The 17,271-nt window shown below is 44.7% G+C and overlaps 1 protein-coding gene across 2 annotated transcripts in view; it reads right to left on the bottom strand.

The window, feature by feature from the left end:
* Positions 1 to 443: 443 nt before the first annotated feature.
* Positions 444 to 17,271, bottom strand: part of SFXN5 (sideroflexin 5) — a 401,437-nt gene continuing 384,609 nt past the window's right edge. Inside the window, exon 14 of one of the 2 annotated variants that reach the window (XM_068274564.1) lies at positions 444 to 2,238. In XM_068274564.1, coding sequence (XP_068130665.1) covers positions 2,161 to 2,238 — 78 coding nt within the window. In that variant the 3' untranslated portion in view covers positions 444 to 2,160. The remainder of the gene's footprint in view (positions 2,239 to 17,271) is intronic. The other variant, XR_011030199.1, reaches the window with a different exon arrangement.

The raw sequence follows: 17,271 nt of genomic DNA, 5'->3' as shown, positions 1-17,271 counted from the left end.
AAATCTCAATCCCACAAAGCCTAGTGTCACATGACAAGACCCAGTGTCAGACCAAGGGAGTCGTGGCCCAGTGACGCATTCAAAATGACGTTGTAACCATGGGCTTATGAAGAGGAACATAGAGATGGTGTATGGGGCTGGTGACGTCCATTCATATGACTGAAGCATCCATAAAATGGGCATAAATTCATCTGGGTGTTAAATATTGGGTTCTTTTCCAAGAGATTTGTAAAGAACAGATCCAGAAAGACACCATGGCCTAAATCCAATTAACTTTTTCACTGGAGATAATTTTTCATCTTCTCTTTAAACTAATGGCAGTACTTTTGTAAAGAATAAAAGATACTGAGACTACCCCATGAGTAGATGGACTTATGGTAGTTCAAAACCTAACTATCAGGTTTTCACGGCTTACCATAAATGACAGCAGCATAGTGGAAAAATAACTTATAGTGCATTTTAATGTACACATGTATTTAAAATCTGAAAATGTTTCACATTAGTGGTCCTTTAAATGACAGCCAACCAATTATTTAGCTGGAATAGGCAAATATTGGATGCCTATGGAAGTGGCATGTGGATGCTGTTAAAGGGAGGGGGGGGGGGGGGGGGGTTTGGGCATTCCTAAAATTCATGCTTATTTTTATGTTATGCCCCAAGAAAAGCAGCACATGTAGCGTTCCTCCCTCATAGACATTAATTCAGCCAAGCTAAGCGCTCACGGTAAGAAATAGGCTCCTGGCGGTATGACCTGAGTTTGGTCAGATCGTGTCGGAAGGTCTGACAGCTAGGGATGGCAGTGGTTGGGAGAACTCATGGACAAGCATGTGATCAGTTTGATAGATTTTTAAGGCTCTGATTTGCTGGTCACAGTCATGTGCTGAACCATGTGATCACAGCAAATCAGAACCTTACAAATGTATCAGCTGATCAAACTGATCACATGCTTCTCGAGTTCTCCTAAGCATTGCCATCCATATTGACTGCCACTGCATGTGTGTGGAAGGCTCTATGCTGAAAACACTTCAAACAATCCTGCCAGCATGTACACACCGTAAGAGGGCATCTCAAATGAACAAAAAACTTTGGGTTATATTCAGCCCATCTGAGCATTCCGAGTTGTGTATAAAGATCACTCAACCTGATTGGTGGTTGTGTGATTAGCATTATAGAAGCAGGACTGTTCATATAATACCCTTAGCTAATTCAAGTAATACCAGTCACAGAAACAGGATTGTCATGTGACACTATACTCTGACGTCATTGGCTACTGGTGCCATGTTACATAATGTGGTGCACTCTAGAAACAAGAACTGACTTTTGGGACATCAGCTGTCACCTAAGAAAAAGTGGTCCGAGTCAATCGCTGTTATTGGTACTGTTATGTGATATTTCCTAGGAACATGGGTAGGTCATGTGACATTTCCCAGAAACCAGGGAAAGTCACGAGACATCTCCTAGAAACAAGGGTAGGTCATGTGACATCATCTGTGAACATGAGACATCAGACCTTCACACTTCTTGGTTGTTAGGATAACTTCAATCCAGTCAATTGAATCATCTTCAGCTAGCTTAGAGGGAGGCCTGAGACATAAAATGCTATTTCTTGTTGGTGTCAGGAGACATCAGACACCGTTAGCAGAAGCAGGATTGTCATATGACATTAGATTGGGTATTGGTGCCATGTTGCATCATATGTTTATGTGATTTCCAGACGTCTAACGACAAGTATAGGTCTTGTGACATCATTTGTGGACAAGTGAATTCCGATCGTGTCAAACAGAAGCAGAGCAGGTTCATGTGATACCTTTCCACCTTCGTGTCATGTGACATCGACCAGTGCTTCCTGTACACTGGGCGGCATCTGCAGGCTTGGCACACGGGTTGGTTTGATCATGCAGTGGCGGCAGTTAGGTGTTACTCATCCGATACCTAGAGGGAGATAGATGCCACACTGTGCCGCTTCTCGTCACCCTCAGGGATGTGAAAACCTTGAATGCAGATTATCTTCTATTCTGGTGAGGTGAGGATGGTGTGAAGGTGTGAATTCTCCCAGCTGGCAAGGGATGGAGTACAGGTGTGCCTGTCACTTCCCCGCTCCGTACAGAGTGATAAGAGGGTCTCTCGGCATTCCTTCGTGCTGAGGTGACTGATTTTGGCTTACAATCCTTTGTTGTAGACCACCGTGAGGCAGGTGGTGTTCTTCGCAATCTCTGGCTCCAGTCGGGAGGTCTCAATCTGTGAGGAAACGAGAGGAAAGGAAAATGTCAGACGACTGCCAGACAACGTCATCTTCAAGTATGCAAAACTGTGTAACAGAGCGAGTCTCTGTCAGTCATGAAGATGAGGTCTAGAGCATCTCATAATCTGATAAAGCTGCATGAGATGGTTTCCTGTCATGTACAGGAAATGCGAGAATGGCAAATACCCCCTTACATTACACAACCATGTTCACTGGTAATGGCAGCTGTCCCTGTCTGGTTCGGTTTACTTTGTGTCACCATCTTCCCAGATATATTGCCATTTGATTTACAGAAAGGTTACTCATACACAAGACGCAAACATACAAAAGGTCTTTAAGGTGGACCTGAACTTTTGCACAGGACAGAAGGAAAACCTAAAGAAATGCACACTGTATATATATATTTTTTACATTAGGCAGAGATGTGTGTGTGGTGTGTGTGTGTGTGTGTGTGGTGTGTGTGGTGTGTGTGTGTGTGTGTGTGTGTGTTTTGAGGGAATTACTTTGGGGGATGGGTGGGGATCATTGAGGCAGGGAAGCGGACATAAACATATCATCCTGTGTATACCAATTAGCTGCTCTGCCACGGCAGCCGGCAGACACAGCCAAGAGATCAAATTATGGTTGTGATTAGTTACAGAATTGGGCTAAATTCTCAAAATACATGCAGGGTGCATTTCTCTGTTTTCCTTCTGTCCTGTACAAGAATTCAGGTGGTCTTTAATGATATTTAATGGTAGGACATGGCTGAGGGTTTGTGGAAGTGCCATGGCAACCACCACTTGTATGTACTCCAGTCAGGGCTTTCCTTCTCTGGTAGAAACCACAGTATCCGCTTCTTGAAAAGTAAACACAGAAGACACAGAAGAAAGAAAAATGTGCATTTATTTACCCTCCATTGCTTTCTATGTAAACCGCATGCAAATTTTCGCATTTCACTTGCAGACCCATTCGCAATTCTGATGCGTTATGTGAAAAAATGCAGCAGACTAAAATTCACACTACATGGAAAACTAGCCCATTGGTTATCATTGGCATGTTTCCTAATGCAAATTTTTGCTCTGAAATCGCATTGACAGAAACTTGGCCTTACTGCAGGTCAAAGAATCAGTCAAAGAATCCATAAGGGCGCTGTGATTGGGCAAGGCGGTGACGACAGATATCATAATGTAAAGATGGCAGACCTTGACGCGTTACATCACTCCCCGTACTTCCAAACTGAATATTTTGATATGTTTTGATAGTGGGTGCCATAATGTGTTGCATTTCCTCCTGATTATGCTATCTCGCCATCATGCAGGAGGGAGTGTAGGATGCTACCAAATCTGTTTAGTGAGCCATAAATGTAAACATATGTTATAGATATCATCTCCTCGGTTACACACGTCAGGTGTAGAGCTGTGCTGGTAACATAACATGAACAGATCTGCTGCTCTCCCGATACAGCAAGCTATGGCGGCTCAGCAAGTTAGGATGCAGATGCACAACAGCCTTCATTACTGCTTACTGGTATGGCTATAGTCCCATCACCTTTATACTAGAGGCTGGGTCATATGACCCACAACCCCCGGCACAAACATTTCCCTTGTCCAAAGTGTGAGCAGCAGGGCTGTTTTAAGGAGTGGGCGAATGGGTGACTGCCTGAGGTAAAGTTATGAGGAAGGGGGCAGAAGCGGGCAGGCCCATGCAAATGCAAGACTGTAACTAGAATGTCTAGGAGAGTTAAGGCAGATCACGTGTGGATCCTGCAGAGGTGATTAACTTCACCCCTTCCACTGTGCACTCTGCATGAGGGTGGCAGGCACCCTCTCTGGCTACCTATACTGGGAGGGGCCCTCTCTGACTACCTATACTGGCCTCTCTGGCTACCTATACTGGGAGGGGCCCTCTGTGACTACCTATACTGGCCTCTCTGGCTACCTATACTGGGAGGGGCCCTCTCTGACTACCTATACTGGCCTCTCTGGCTACCTATACTGGGAGGGGCCCTCTCTGACTACCTATACTGGCCTCTCTGGCTACCTATACTGGGAGGGGCCCTCTGTGACTACCTATACTGGCCTCTCTGGCTACCTATACTGGGAGGGGCCCTCTCTGACTACCTATACTGGCCTCTCTGGCTACCTATACTGGGAGGGGCCCTCTCTGGCTATCTATACTGGAGGGGTCGAGTATATTTCACACATGCGTAAATAGTTTAGTAATCTACCGAAAAACTGCATGAAGAATTTTACCTCATGAAGTATTTTATGGAATCATGCGGTATTTGATATTTGATGGATTACTTGCAGTGCGGGGAAAATAGAGGAAAGATGTGATACAAACAGCATTTTTTATTACTATACTGTAAAGTGCAAGTCCAAGCTATATAAGATTAACCTAGAATTTGTCTCAGCTCAAAACCATTATTATCTTATTTACTATTAATAATTACGACATAATATCATTGTGAAATTAGGGATATGTTTTCATTATGAACTTTCTTATTTTCCTGAATAGTTTTAATTAGTTTTCCCCTTTTCTCTGCTGTTTCCTTCCTTCTATAACCTTCTAAATGGCAGTTAGTTACTGACAGCTCCAGCCTAGATATAAATACCGGACATCTCACTAGTCGGTAATTTTAGTTTTCCATGCGGTAACAGCCTTACCGAATTGACATTTCACACAATGGGATCGACCAATTTACTCTTTCTCCTAAGTATTCTCCTAGGAGAACATTTTCCTCTTCTGCTTAAAATACTTTTTTTATGCTGTACCAAATGTGGTTATTCGTAGCCAATTGAAGCTATATATGAAAACATTGGTTGGAAAAAGCTTTTACAAGTCTGGCCAGGGACAGATCTGCCATCAGGCACAGGGGGTGGTTACCTGTAGGAACCGTTATTGAAGTCCAGCCCCATGCCACTATCATTATTTCTGCCTCTCAATCTGGGGAGGGGTGAGCTGCTGTAAGAAATTGCATCCGGAGATTGTATAATTAACTGATGCTAGACATGGGTGTGGCATGTGTCGATGGGCGGGGTTTAGCTATTATAATGAACTGATTCTAGACATGGGAGTGACATGTGTTAATGGGCGGGGTTTAGCCATTATAATGAACTGATTCTAGACATGGGAGTGACATGTGTTGACGGGTGGGGTTAAGCCAGTATGATGCTTGACATGGGTATGGCATGTGTTGATGGGTGGGGTTTCACCATTATAATTAACTGATGCTAGACATGGGTATGGCATGTGTTGATGGTGGGGTTTCACCATTATAATTAACTGATGCTAGATATGGGTGTGGCATGTGTTGATGGGTGGGGTTTAGCCATCATAATGAACTGATGCTTGACATGGGTGTGACATGTTGATGGGTGGGGTTTAGCCATCATTATGAACAGATGCTAGGCATGGGTGTGGCATGTGTTGATGGGTGGGGTTTAGCAATTCTAATGAACTGATTCTAGTCATGGGTGTGACATGTTGATGGGTGGGGTTTAGACATTATAATTAACTGATGCTAGACATAGGTGTGGCATGTGTTGATGAGTGGCAAGGAAGTGAGAGCAAGGGAGAGCACTCTAATGGGTACATATCCCTCAAAAGTCTAAAACTACTTTCCACATTTTTCAAAATTAAAATGATAAAAAACCATTTTTTTTTTTAGCACTTAGCTTTTTTTTAAACCAAGTTTCAGAAGTTGGGACAGTGGATCGGGGTGCGGGCAATGAACCAAGAGCTAGAAGTTAGGAAGGTGGATCGGGGTGCGGGCAATGAACCAAGAGCCAGAAGTTAGGAAGGTGGATCGGGGTGCGGGCAATGAACCAAGAGCCAGAAGTTAGGAAGGTGGATCGGGGTGCGGGCAATGAACCAAGAGCCAGAAGTTAGGAAGGTGGATCGGGGTGCGGGCAATGAACCAAGAGCCAGAAGTTAGGAAGGTGGATCGGGGTGCGGGCAATGAACCAAGAGCCAGAAGTTAGGAAGGTGGATCGGGGTGCGGGCAATGAACCAAGAGCCAGAAGTTAGGAAGGTGGATCGGGGTGTGGGCAATGAACCAAGTGTCAGTAGTTAAGAAGGTGGTTTGGTGTCTGGGCAATGAACAAACTCTCCTTATTAATTAGAAAGGACCATAAATAGGAATTCTTGCAAGGTCTTGCGGTACAAAAATATCAAAAATCTTTGACACAAATACAAACAGATTCACAAAATGTCTCTGTAAGGTGCTCCTTGTTTGTATAAACAATCATCCAAAACAGGGATATAGCAATCAATAGTAGTATAGGCTTAATGCATTCAGCAAACATTTTTACACAATGCCCTTCGTAAGGCCACTGTATAAAGCACTTTCTACAAAAAGACAAAACAAAAAATACATATTAAAACCGTTAATATCCTACCTAATAAAACCTCTCAGTCGCTGCGTCCAGCAGTTTTCAGCGTCCCTGTGTCCCTGGTAACTTGTTACTGCGCATGTGCGCAGTAACGCACATTTGGAGGGACCAGGGAGGGAGGTTGGTGGGCGGGCAGTTGCGTGCGTGCAGCGGGTGCGCGCGCATGCGCAGTGACTGGCGGCGGTGTTAAAAAAAAAGACCTAGAGCCTGTTTTTAAACGGGCTTGGGTCTACTAGTAATGTATAAAAGAACAAGTCCCAGCACCTTACAGGGAGTATCCCTAAAGGAAATAGTGAGGACATAGTGTGTGCAACACAAAGGCCCAAAATCAGGGTCTTCACACTAGTCATAAGTCTGGTTGGTCAGATGTTTGGTTCTGCTATTTTCATTGCTCCTACCATGTATTGCCAACAGGGTCAATATGTTTGCCTATGATATGTATATGTATACATATGCAGATGACACACAACTGTATCTGTCCTTCAAGCCTGGCACCCAAGACCCATCAGCATCCATAAATGCGTGTCTAGTGGATTTACAAAATTGGATGAACACCAGCTGGCTGAGGCTGAACTCTGACAAAACAGAGGTGTTGGTGGTAGGTGGTCCACACATGATGGATAAAGTTCAAAACGCTCACCACCTTAAACTAGCAATTGGGGGAGATACTGTACAGTATAAAGACTCTGTGCGAAACCTTGGGGTGATCCTGGATGGAAATCTAAAACTCAAACAGCAGGTATCAGCTGTCGTCAAGTCTTCCTTCTTCCATCTAAGAAATATAGCGAAAATAAAACACCTTATCCCAGCTGAAGACCTACCTGCCCTGGTTCATACATTTGTATCCTCCCGCCTAGACTACTGCAACGCCCTGTTAATCGGATCTACAGATAAGGCTCTGCGCCCCTTACAGCTAGTACAGAATGCTGCAGCCAGACTCCTAGCCAATGCCCCCCGCAGCTCACACATCACCCCAGTACTGCAAACTCTTCACTGGTTGCCAGTAAAATGGAGAATCAATTTTAAGATCTGCCTGCTGACATTCAAGGCTCTAAACCACATGGGTCCCAAATACATAGCGGACCTATTGGAACTTTATGCCCCTCCACGCACCCTCCGCTCTGCCAACAAGATGAAGCTGAATATTCCCAGGATACACTTAACATTTGGTGCTCGGGCCTTTTCCTACGCAGCCCCTACTCTATGGAACTCACTTCCACAATCAGTACGAGAGGCTCCCTCTCTGGACAGCTTTAAAAAAAGGCTAAAAACTCACCTCTTTTCCCGAGCCTTTGAGACTGCATAATGCAGGGTCACAGCGCTTTGAGTCCCCAGGGAGAAAAGCGCTATATAAATATTATTGTTATTGTTACTCTCTCTGTTTATAGACCTATCGTGTTTATTTGGCTTATACCTATGAACACCTATTCAACTTATTGCAACATTTAGACTGATATTTACAGGTCCAATGTGGCTGTTGCTACTAGCATGGGTCTAAGAGGCTACATTATTCTCTTTTGTTCTTCTTACTTTGTATTGCTGGTGTAGATACTGGACCGATATTCACTGGTCCATGTGATATCCGCCACAATCTTTTTCTTATCATTGGGATTACTTCTCTTCACTGCATACTATTGCTCTTCTTTACCATGATCTTTCTTGCGACTTGACACTTGATATTGTCTGACTAGTGTGAAGACCCTAGTTTTAATTTTAGTAAATTAAAACGTATAGCATAACTTAAAGGGGTTCTGTGTGTGTGTGTGTGTGTGGGGGGGGGGGTATTGAAATTAAAAACGGACACTTACCTGGGGCTTCTACCAGCCCCCGGCTGTAATGTCCCACGCCGTCCTCCAACGATCCACCGTTCCCCGCCGCCGGTCCTGGTGTAATTCGATCCTAGCAAGACTGCGGCTGCGCGGCTGTGGCCTGTGCAGTTAGCTCCCGATGATGCGAGCAGGAGCGTGCAATATTTGTCTTGTTATAAGAATAATCAAACGATGCCGGTGGGGGATGTGGGCGTGGGGGGGGGGGGGGGGGTACGGGTGATTGGAGAAGGACGGCGCGGGACATGACAGCTACAGGAAGCTGATATAAGCCCCAGGTAAGTGTCCATTTTTATTTTCGACACTAACCTCTGTGGATTTCCACAAAACATGCACTGTTGGTGGGCCTTGAGGACAGGGTTGGGGAACACTGATTTAGGGCATTCTATAGAACCAGTGAACCTGGGATTCTCAAAAGAATTGCAAATCATTCTATATACTACATGACTCACCTGCGCTTCAACACAACAACCTACTACGCAAATGCCACCACTGCCCAAAGCCTATCCTTGTGCACACCACAAAGCGAATGCCACCTCCGCCCAAAGCCTATGCTTGTGCACACCACAAAGCGAATGCCACCTCCGCCCAAGCCTATGCTTGTGCACACCACAAAGCGAATGCCACCTCCGCCCAAAGCCTATGCTTGTGCACACCACAAAGCGAATGCCACCTCCGCCCAAAGCCTATGCTTGTGCACACCACAAAGCGAATGCCACCTCCGCCCAAAGCCTATCCTTGTGCACACCACAAAGCGAATGCCACCTCCGCCCAAAGCCTATGCTTGTGCACACCACAAAGCGAATGCCACCTCCGCCCAAAGCCTATGCTTGTGCACACCACAAAGCGAATGCCACCTCCGCCCAAAGCCTATGCTTGTGCACACCACAATAGCTGCCTACAATGCAAATGTCACCTTCACCCAAAGCCAATGCTTGTGCACACCACAACGCGAATGCCACCTCCACCCAAAACCTATGCTTGTGCATACTACAATGCAAGTGTCACCTCTACCCAAAGTCTATGCTTGTGCATACCTCAACGCGAATGCCACCTCCACCCAAAGCCTATTCTTGTGCACACCACAACCGCCGTCTACAACAGGAATGCCACCTCCACCTAAAGCCTATGCTTGTGCATACTACAACTACATCACAAGTGTCACCTCCAGCAAAGCCTATACCTGTGCACATCACAACGTGAATGCCACCTTCACCTAAAGCCTATTCTTGCGCACACCACAACTGTCGCCTACAACAGGAATGCCACCTCTGCCCAAAGCCTATGCTTGCGCACGCCACAAAAACTGCCTTCAAAGCGAATGCCACCACCGACCAAAGCCTGTGCATGCGCACATCACAACCACCGCCTACAGCGCAAATGCCACCTTTGCCGAAAGCCTATGCTTGTGCACACCACAACTGTTGCCTACAATGCAAATGTCACCTCCGCCCAAAGCCTATTCTTGTGCAAACCACAACTACAGCCTACAGCTAGAAGCCAGAATCCTACAAAATAACAGTTATGACCCATTCCAGTCTGGCTTCAGGAAACACCACAGCACTGAAACTGCCCTCATCCAAATATGCAACCACCTGCTCATGGCAAGAGACAGAGGAGAGTGCTCCATCCTCATACTGCTAGACCTTTCTGCAGCCTTTGATACAGTTGACCATGACATCTTGATAAACGGGCTACAGGAATACTGCGGCATTGATGGCATAGTTCTTCAGTGGTTCCAATCCTTCTTGAGTGGCAGAACCCACAAAGTGTCTATGGGGCCCTTCCTGTCCACCCCTGTATCATTTAAGTATGGTTTTCACGATTTACATGTTACCGCTGGGAAAACTAATCCAAAAACATGGCCTGACATACCACTGCTATGCAGATGACACCCAACTATATCTTTCCTTCAAGCCTGGTGTGACAGACCCAACTCTAACTATAAACGCCTGCTTACGTGAACTACAGCAATGGATGAATGACAACTGGCTGAAACTAAATGCAGACAAAACTGAAGTCCTTCTGATTGGAGGGCAGAGCATGATAACAAAACAACTTAACTTGCAGTCTTCACCACTGGGAATAGGAGGCACGGATCTACGCAGCTCTGATCATGTGCGTAGCCTGGGAGTTCTAATTGATGGGGATTTAAACTTCAGAACTCAAATCTCTGCTGTGGTGAAATCATCCTATTTTCACCTGAAGAACATTGCAAAAATCAAGCACCTCATACCCCCAGAAGATCTGCCAACCTTAGTCCACGCCTTCATCACATCCCGACTGGACTACTGCAATGCTCTCTACACTGGCCTTCCAAAAAAGGCCTTGTACCGCCTACAGCTGATACAGAATACTGCTGCCAGACTGCTAACCAGCCAACCCCGTCACTGCCACATAACGCCAGTCCTGCATTCCCTTCACTGGCTACCTATAGAATGGAGGGTCCTATTCAAGATCGGCCTACTGACATTTAAATCCCTGAATAATCTAGGCCCTGGATACATGAAAGATATGTTACAGCTGCGTAGCAATCCCCGCATTCTCAGATCCACAGGTTCTAATAATCTAGTCATACCCAGAGTCCACTTAGAAACTTTTGGTCCCAGAGCCTTCTGTCATGCTGCCCCTACGTTTTGGAACTCCTTACCTCAACAGATCAGGACAGCCCCATCCCTGGACGTGTTTAAATCCAGACTGAAAACCCACCTGTTCAGTCTGGCATTTGCAGAAATATAACTTTTGTTGTGTGAATACTTCATCCTACTAATTACTGAATCTGAGAGAGCCTAAGCGCTTTGAGTCCTATGGGAGAAAAGCGCTATAGAAATGTTATTGTATTATTGTATTGTACAAAGTGAATGCCACCTCCGCCCAAAGCATATGCTTGTGCACACCACAACTAAAGCCTACAAAGTGAATGCCACCTCCGCCCAAAGCATATGCTTGTACACACCACAACTGTTGCCTACAATGCAAATGCCACCTCTGCCCAAAGCCTGCATGTGCGCACACCAGAGCCTGTGTGTGTACCCCAACTGCCACAGTGCTTTAATGCATAATTATATCCTTTATTTAGTACATAGGATGCTTGGATTTTATGCTTTGCCAATAACATAAATCGAATACTAGGGAAGGGAGGGGACCAGGTAAATATAAGCACCGGGGGCCATGACTCTGTAACTGCACTACTGACACTCCCCTTCTCCATGTGCAGCGTCCCACAATATTGTGTGCAAAACCCCCATTCTGTGTAATATGCCATTAGTAGACCCCCCATTCCATTAGTAGACCCCCCATCACATACTGCAACACCCTCCTCCCCGCCTTCCATGAACACACCAATGGGGGATATCTACCCCTTTTAGACCCCTATACTGACATTGCAACAAGACTCAACTTACTCCTGTATGCCTGCCCATTTATTAGAGGCTTCAAACATGTATTATTATTTAGTACTTATATAGGGCTGACATCTTCCACATCACTTTACTGAGTAAGCTCACACCCTAATCCTAGCGTTCTCATAGTCTAATGTCCTACCATATTATTATTATGTATTTATATAGCACTGACATCTTCTGCAGCACTTTACAGAGTACATAGTCATGTCACTGACTGTCCTCAGAGGAGCTCACAATCTAATCCTACCATAGTCATAGTCTAATGTCCTACCATATTATTATTATGTATTTATACAGCACTGACATCTTCTGCAGCACTTTACAGAGTACATAGTCATGTCACTGACTGTCCTCAGAGGGGCTCACAATCTAATCCTACCATAGTCATAGTCTAATGTCCTACCATATTATTATTATGTATTTATACAGCACTGACATCTTCTGCAGCACTTTACAGAGTACATAGTCATGTCACTGACTGTCCTCAGAGGGGCTCACAATCGAATCCTACCATAGTCATAGTGTAATGTCCTACCATATTATTATTATTATGTATTTATATAGCACTGACATCTTCTGCAGCACTTTACAGAATACACAGTCATGTCATGGTGGTCACATCTGTCATTGTAACCACCATTTCTGCATTTTGTACCAGTGTCCGTATTTTGATGTATTTATCATTGTCTGTATCATTATGTATCCCTTGTTTGTTTTCCTACTATGTACAGCGCCACGGAATATGCTGGCACTTTTATAAATCAATAATAATATTAATGTCACTGACTGTCCTCAGAGGAGCTCACGGTCTAACCCTACCATAGTCATAGTCTAATGTCCTGCCATGTTATTATTATTTTTATGTATTTCTATAGCACTGACATCTTCTGCAGCACTGTACAGAGTACAGAGTCATGTCACCGACTGTCCTCAGAGGAGCTCACACTCTAATCCTACCACAGTCATAGTCTAATGTCCTACCATATTATTATTATGTATTTATATAGCACTGACATCTTCTGCAGCACTGTACAGAGTACAGAGTCATGTCACTGACTGTCCTCAGAGGAGCTCACAATCGAATCCTACCATAGTCATAGTGTAATGTCCTACCATATTATTATTATGTATTTATATAGCACTGACATCTTCTGCAGCACTTTATAGAATACACAGTCATGTCATGGTGGTCACATCTGTCATTGTAACCACCATTTCTGCATTTTGTACCAGTGTCCGTATTTTGATGTATTTATCATTGTCTGTATCATTATGTATCCCTTGTTTGTTTTCCTACTATGTACAGCGCCACGGAATATGCTGGCACTTTTATAAATCAATAATAATATTAATGTCACTGACTGTCCTCAGAGGAGCTCACGGTCTAACCCTACCATAGTCATAGTCTAATGTCCTGCCATGTTATTATTATTTTTATGTATTTCTATAGCACTGACATCTTCTGCAGCACTGTACAGAGTACAGAGTCATGTCACCGACTGTCCTCAGAGGAGCTCACACTCTAATCCTACCACAGTCATAGTCTAATGTCCTACCAAATTATTATTATGTATTTATATAGCACTGACATCTTCTGCAGCACTGTACAGAGTACAGAGTCATGTCACTGACTGTCCTCAGAGGGGCTCACAATCTAATCCCTACCATAGTCATATGTCCATTACAGTCTAGGGAAAATTTAGGGGGAAGCCAATTAACTCTGTATGTTTTTGTGGTGTGGGATGAAACCAGAGTCTTCGGAGATGTATTCACTTTTAACCAATTGCATTTTCGGGCTACTGAAGGGTGTACGATGAAAATAACTGAGCATTGTGGTACGTACACCCGTCAAGACAGTTACCCCTTCGTCGGCAAGAAAGAAGAAAAAAAAGGCAGGATCTTGAGAATGTTTAACCTAGTTTAACAAATTAGGGTAACATAGAAGCAAACAATTTAGGCATTTAAAATATTCCATGTTCGAAGGGGGGGAAAAAACACATAATACACACAGCGGGAAAAAAAAATACCAGCCCCCCTCCCCGAAAAAAATAAATCTTTCTTCCAAGCTGCAAATGCAACAAAATATAACATGAATGCGAGATAGACACGAGGTGCGACATAACCCTTCAGCAAAGCTGTTACCCAGCTACTAGAGCATCATGGGAAATCTCACTTCATTTATTCAAATGCACATATGTCAGGTTTTGCACCATATGTCATACAAAGCTATTTACAGTAATAATTAAATCTTAATCAACGTTTAACCTCTGTAAAATGTTTGAAGGATCTAATCACCCTTCAGACAGCACTAATGAAGGAGAAATATATAAACATAAAGGAAATGATGTGGGGAACAGGAGAGCGATGGCAATATCCTATCAGGAAGTGGCGGCGGAAAGTACGCGGCGCCAGCGAGTATTTTTAAGGGGAGACATCTTGGGTGTCAGAGGTGTGAGGAGCTAATTTTGTACATAAATCCATAACAGATGCAGCCTATTTCTCGCTGTGCCATTATTAGACGCGCTCACCCACCAACTGAATATTAATCCCAGGTACCGATCGCATGATGGGAAGGGGCGGGTGGGCCAGCTGGTCACCTCCGAAGGGTTAATGAGTCCAGCTACGAAGCCTAAACTCACTTTTCACCGTTATGTGTGCAACATGTGTTTCATAAGATTGCACCAATTGCACCAATTCTATACTGTGCGGGATGCGGAAGGGTAATTTGGGGTTTTGACGATCGGCGGACCCTGAATTACATCTCCCTTCGGGTCGTGACACCAGGCAACTGTATTACTTAGAAAGACTCAAAGACGAGTCAAGTGGCCGCTTTTTTACTTACCCGGGGCTTCCTCCAGCCCCATTAGAATGGATGCGTCCCTCATGGTCCTCCTGTAGTCCTCGTGAAATTCTCTGTTCAGCCGCAATCAACCCCTGGTATTTGACTGAGTGATGTCAGCCGGGGTCTTCTGCGCTTGCACAGAAGGTCCGCGCATACGCAGAACGTCCCTCGCTGACGTCACTGAGCCGAATACCGGAGAAGATTGCGGCTTAACAGAGGCATGCGGTAGGACAACGAGGGACGCATCCATGCTTATGGGGCTGGAGGAAGTCTGGGGTAAGTAAAAAAATTACCACTTGACTCATCTCTGAGTGTGATTAAGTGGAAATAAATATGGCAGCCTCCATATCCCTCTTGCTTCAGTTGTCCTTTAATGTCCTACCATATTATTACCATCATATATTTATAAAGCACTGACATCTTCTGCAGCACTTTACATAGTAAAGTAGAGTACAGAGTCATGTCACCGCCACCGGCTGTCCTCAGAGGGGCTCACAGTCTAATCCTACCATAGTCATAGTCAAATGTCCTACCATATTAGTATTATGTATTTATATAGCACTGACATCTACTGTAGCACTTTACAGAATACACAGCCATGTCACTGTCATGTGCCTATCACAGTCATAGTCTAACATCCCTATGATAGACTAAGAACCATTTTGGGGGAAACAATTTATTTACACGTTTTTGGAATGTAGGAGGAAACCGGAGTGCCCTGAAGAAATCCACGCAGACACGGGGAGAACATGCAAACTCTAAGCAGGTAGTGCCCTGGCCTAGATTTGAACTACTGACCTTAGTAGTGCAACTATGAGATGCAACCCTCTTACCTGGCTACCCTTCCACTTTCCATGTCTGCCAGATCCTAACCTATGCCCTGACCACGCCCCAAAATATAAGATAATAAAAAATTAAAACACGAATAGGAGTGCGTGTGTTCACTTCTTTCCAAATGAAAAGAAAAGCTTTTCTCATGGGCTTCCATCCTCCTCCCACAACATACATTTCCCTCAGCAACTCATGAATCCTTCAAACTTACCATACTATTAAAACTCTTTGGGCATGGTCACCCCTTTGACCAAGGTCTACTTCCTGCAAAGCGTAGGACTATCTACCAACCAAAACACAGATTACGCCTTATGTCACACCTTGTATTTTCTCCCTTATGCTGATTCGCATTCTCAACTGTTTGGATATCTTTTAACAGCATATCCTTTTCTTCTTCTTTCTTTTTTTTAAGCTTAAAGAGGAACTCCAGTGAAAATAATGTGATAAAAAAGGGCTACAATAATTATGTATAAATGATTTACTGTGCTTGCCCATTGTAAAATCTTTTCTATCCCTGATTTACATTCTGACATTGTGGGAGGGGTTTCACCACAATATTAGCCATACAGACCCCCGTTTGAGAAAAGGAATAGATTTCTCATGGGAATGGGGGTATCAGCTACCGATTGCGATGAAGTTCAATTTTTGGTTACAGTTTCTCTTTAACAACCTTCTCCCTCAGACACTTCTTTTGCTTTCCCCATGGCTGAAATGTGTAGGTGATTGTGGAGCTCAGAATCTCACTGACTTTTTACACACAGACTACAGCAATTGCAAGCAATCAAGTCACAGGTGTCAACGATTACCATTAATATCCAAGTTAACCTGTGTATGTCAATGTACATGTATATCATTAAACCAAAACATTAAGGGTATATAAACCTTTGATCAAGGCCATTTGGTGCTTCTACTTGTCATAATGATAAAAAAACAAAACAAAACAACCCCCCCCACCACTCATCACCACCACTACAACTGCATGATAATAAATGGCTTTACCCAACCACCAACTATAAATAACAGAGAACATTTTGGACATGCTCAACAAAAGTGGACATGCGCTAAGAGCATCGTGTAGTGGCTGGATGGTGTAATGGGTAAGGGCTCTGCCTCTGACACAGGAGACCAGGGTTCGAATCTCAGCTCTGCCTGCTCAGTAAGCCAGCACCTATTCAGTAGGAGACCTTAGGCAAGTTTCCCTAACACTGCTACTGCCTATAGAGTGTGCCCTAGTGGCTGCAGCTCTGGCGTTTTGAGTCTGCCAGGAGAAAAGTGCGATATAAGTGTTATTTGTCTTGTCTTCGTCTTTAATGGCCCATACTCACGGGCATCAAAAGTGGCCTGTCGCCAGCACACGTGAGCGTGCGGGCGACAGGCCGGCGACAGCTCCTCGCCAGGTCCCTCCGCGTACACACGCGGAAGAGGGACCAGCGGCTCGACGGAAGCTGTCGCCGACGTTCCTCCTCCCCCCGCCGGAAGCTGAATGGAGGTTGCTGTCGCTAGTCCGCGTACTCACGCGGACTAGCGACAGCTGCGGCGGAGTTGCGGCGGCGACTGTCGCCTGGCGATTGAACATTTCAATCGCCTGGCGACATCAGCGACGGGCGACAGTTCGGGGTGCGCGCCCGTTCAACGGCCCATACTCACGGGCGACATTTGTAGCCCGTGAGTATGGGCCATAAGGGACAAACACCATAAAAATGCAGCTGTGCAGTAAACAGTGTGAAAGTGCTCTCTATGGACACCTTAC

The sequence above is a fragment of the Hyperolius riggenbachi genome, chromosome 1 (assembly GCF_040937935.1).
Source record: "Hyperolius riggenbachi isolate aHypRig1 chromosome 1, aHypRig1.pri, whole genome shotgun sequence".
In the NCBI taxonomy this organism is placed as follows: domain Eukaryota; kingdom Metazoa; phylum Chordata; class Amphibia; order Anura; family Hyperoliidae; genus Hyperolius; species Hyperolius riggenbachi.
The sequence above is the reverse complement of the archived record's forward strand: the minus strand, read 5'-3'. Positions and strand labels throughout refer to the sequence as shown.